Genomic DNA, 3,152 nt, shown 5'->3' on the forward strand with positions numbered 1-3,152 from the left:
TTGTAAAGGACCATGTACAATATTAAAAATAAATGTTGCCATTTTAATGTACTATACCAGAGTTAGTTTACAGGTAATTTTCATCTGCTTGTCTCTTTACAGATTTTTGGACCAGTCCAGCAGATCATGAAGTTCAAAACTATAGAGGAAGTGATTGAGAGAGCCAACAACACAAATTATGGTTTGGTTGCAGCTGTATTCACCAATGATATCAACAAAGCAATGACCATATCCACAGCCATGCAGGCTGGCACAGTCTGGTAAGTTCCATCTGCTGTCTTTCATTAGCTGCAATCAGAAACATGCTTTGTGTGGGACATATCGGACTCTGGCATCTAGGGACTGTGAACTGGCAGTGTGCCACTTTACTATCATTACACAAACTGCAAGGAAATGTTTCCTTCCTTTTTTGTTTTTCTCTCAAGTGCCAGTGCAAGACAACAAACATAATAAAACATGAACCGTAAACTGACACCATCATTTTATAATTTGTATAAGTGAAATTGAGTTCACCTAATATTGTTTGGTTTTTTTCTAATTACCTGCACATGTTTCTGAGAAGTGGGCAGAAGAATAACTAACATTTATCTGGCAAGAATTTCTTACCACGTCATATTTGACTGCAATCCTCTGCTGGCAGAGGACACAAGAGAAAACATTTGTCTACCTTGTCCTTCATCCTCAGTGATGCTCCAATCATCCGTCCTACTTCTCATCTTCCAATGAGTATTTTTTTTTGGAACCATCGTTTCTTCCTCGACAAATCCTTCCTATTCCAAACAACATTTTCTCACTGCTGACCATAATGAGCTTGTCTCATAATGTAAAGACATTTGAGACTGACCACAGACAACCAGATGTGTTTCCTGTGGTGACGTCTCAAGGAATTAGCTTTACTCCCTCTTTCAGTATTTAGTCATATCTTTGTTTTCCCATGACACTCATCAGCTTCCCATCAAAGTTAAAACTCTTCTCCAGTACACTGTCCTGATGGTGTCTGATGTTGTTTTTGATCTCTTACATTAGCTCTGCTGATAAGCTGCACAACTTATCACCACAGATGTAAGCATACAAAATAATATTGAGTAATAATAATATTGAATAATATTTATTCCTGGTAGACATACATTTACAAGAAAAATATAAATGATTATGAATGACAGACATACAATGTTACAACCAGTATTCTGTCACTAATGCAATCTACTTTTCATAACATGATGTGTTCAGATTTGTTCCATCTTTATACATGTGCTGCCCTCCATAAACTGGTAGCAAACCTATACTTGTTTAAGGGTTACTGTAAGTGAATTCTTAGACACCCAGTCACACCCCTTACTCCAACTTTCTCAGTCCCAAAATTCACCCACTTTCTCCACTTTGTCAGGTTTTTGCCAAACTCTACTACTTTTTATTTTGTCTTCACAGCATATTAACTCTAGTTCTTTCCTAGGCAGCTGCAATTAGAAAGATCAATAAAGAATAGGACTATTTTCAGCTGCATTTTATTAAATAAAAATTGAATTATATTGTCAAGTCCAAGTGCCCTTTCAAAAGCAGCAGTGATGATATTTTTACATCAGTCTTACAAAATGCAGCTTTAATACTACTGCTCTGAACAAGGTTATGCACCATTTTAGAACAGAAAACCATAGGGGTGATCAATGGTTTGTGTATTTTCCAGGATAAACTGCTTCAATGCTCTGAGCACACAGTGTCCATTTGGAGGATATAAAATGTCTGGCAATGGACGTGAATTGTGAGTATAGCTTTGTATTCTGCTGAATATACACAAATTAGCCACAATATTACCAATACTGACTTTGTGTTTTGAAAACCTACTTTCCAAAATTGCTTAACATCACATAAATCTTTATTTAAGAGGATATTGCAGTTTTACTGGTCTCCAGCTGTGTCTATTCTGTATTTCAATGCTGCTGTCAGTATGATAGCTTAAACAAATTGAACAGCATCGTTACTGTTTCCTGTTGTCTGTTTTCAGGGGAGAGAACGGCTTGAAGGAGTACACAGAAGTGAAAACCATCACAATGAAGATGGTCGCCAAAAACTCTTAAGGCAGCCACACTTTTTTGGGAGGAGGTAGCATCTTCCTCATCATTGAACCGCCTCTTGTCACTCTGTCCATGGTGGCAAACCACAATAACCATCAAAACTACAGTAGTTATGGTAACTACAGGCTGTGACCACTTGCTGCCCTCTCAGCCCCTCCATCAACTCCACCTTGCTCTCTAAGGACACTCAGCCACTCCGTGTCCAGCTATGTCCACCCTCCATGAATATGTGAACTCTCTCTAGTCTAACTGACAACCACTGAACAACCCCATTCTGTATACCTCCTCCACTAACTACACTAAAGCACTCACAGAGGCCATGGCGAAAGCTGTTCTGACTGCAAACCCCAATAACAAACCCTCTCGCAGCCGCTACACCCTGACCCTCACCTCTCAGATGCTGGATGCTCGGAGACGCAGTCGCCACACTTGCAGTCATCCCTTTACTAGCAACTCGTCATGTGTTGGGAGGCAGTTTTTCTTTGTACTGTGTGGTATAATCATCCAAAACCTCATGTGTCATAGTATTGGTAGGATTTTTACAAGCATGTCAGCTCATTCACATCCACTGATGTTGTCTGCCTCAGATATGAATGGATGAAATGTTAGTTCAGACTTAAAATTGATTTTTAATTGTCTTTGTTTATATTTTAGCTCATATGACTTAACACTGTATGTCAACCTTTGACTGATGTAAACATGAAAGACTTTAACCTCAAAAGCATTTTACTCTCACCTGCTAAAAGTTGAATAGATGTATTTTAAACATTATGTAACTGATTTTCATTGATGTCCATCTATGTTTATGTTTATACATTCATATGCTTTAAAATTATAAAATGACCATAGTTGTTTTAATTTTCAGTAAAAACTTTCTTTCTGGAAAACGTGTTTCCCCTAGTGTTCACTACATTATGTCTACACGCTATGTCTGCGTCTCAGCAGGTCACACAATTTACAGTTTCATTGAGGACATACATATCTCATGTACGCATTTCACACTAATCAACTGTAACAACTCACAGCCAAAGAGATGATTTTATTGACATATATGTAGTTTAACACTTAAAAAGTGTTTAT

At 37.8% G+C, this 3,152-nt stretch overlaps 1 protein-coding gene across 1 annotated transcript in view; it reads left to right on the plus strand.

The window, feature by feature from the left end:
• The window catches only part of aldh1a2 (aldehyde dehydrogenase 1 family, member A2), a 25,858-nt gene extending 22,947 nt beyond the window's left edge, over positions 1-2,911 (plus strand). Inside the window, exons 11-13 of the mRNA XM_020609365.1 lie at positions 103-260; positions 1,685-1,759; positions 2,003-2,911. Of these exons, the coding sequence (XP_020465021.1) occupies positions 103-260; positions 1,685-1,759; positions 2,003-2,075 (306 nt within the window). The 3' untranslated portion in view covers positions 2,076-2,911. The remainder of the gene's footprint in view (positions 1-102; positions 261-1,684; positions 1,760-2,002) is intronic.
• Positions 2,912-3,152: the final 241 nt, after the last annotated feature.

Source organism: Monopterus albus, unplaced genomic scaffold, assembly GCF_001952655.1.
Source record: "Monopterus albus unplaced genomic scaffold, M_albus_1.0 scaffold4.1, whole genome shotgun sequence".
Taxonomy (NCBI): Eukaryota; Metazoa; Chordata; class Actinopteri; order Synbranchiformes; family Synbranchidae; genus Monopterus; species Monopterus albus.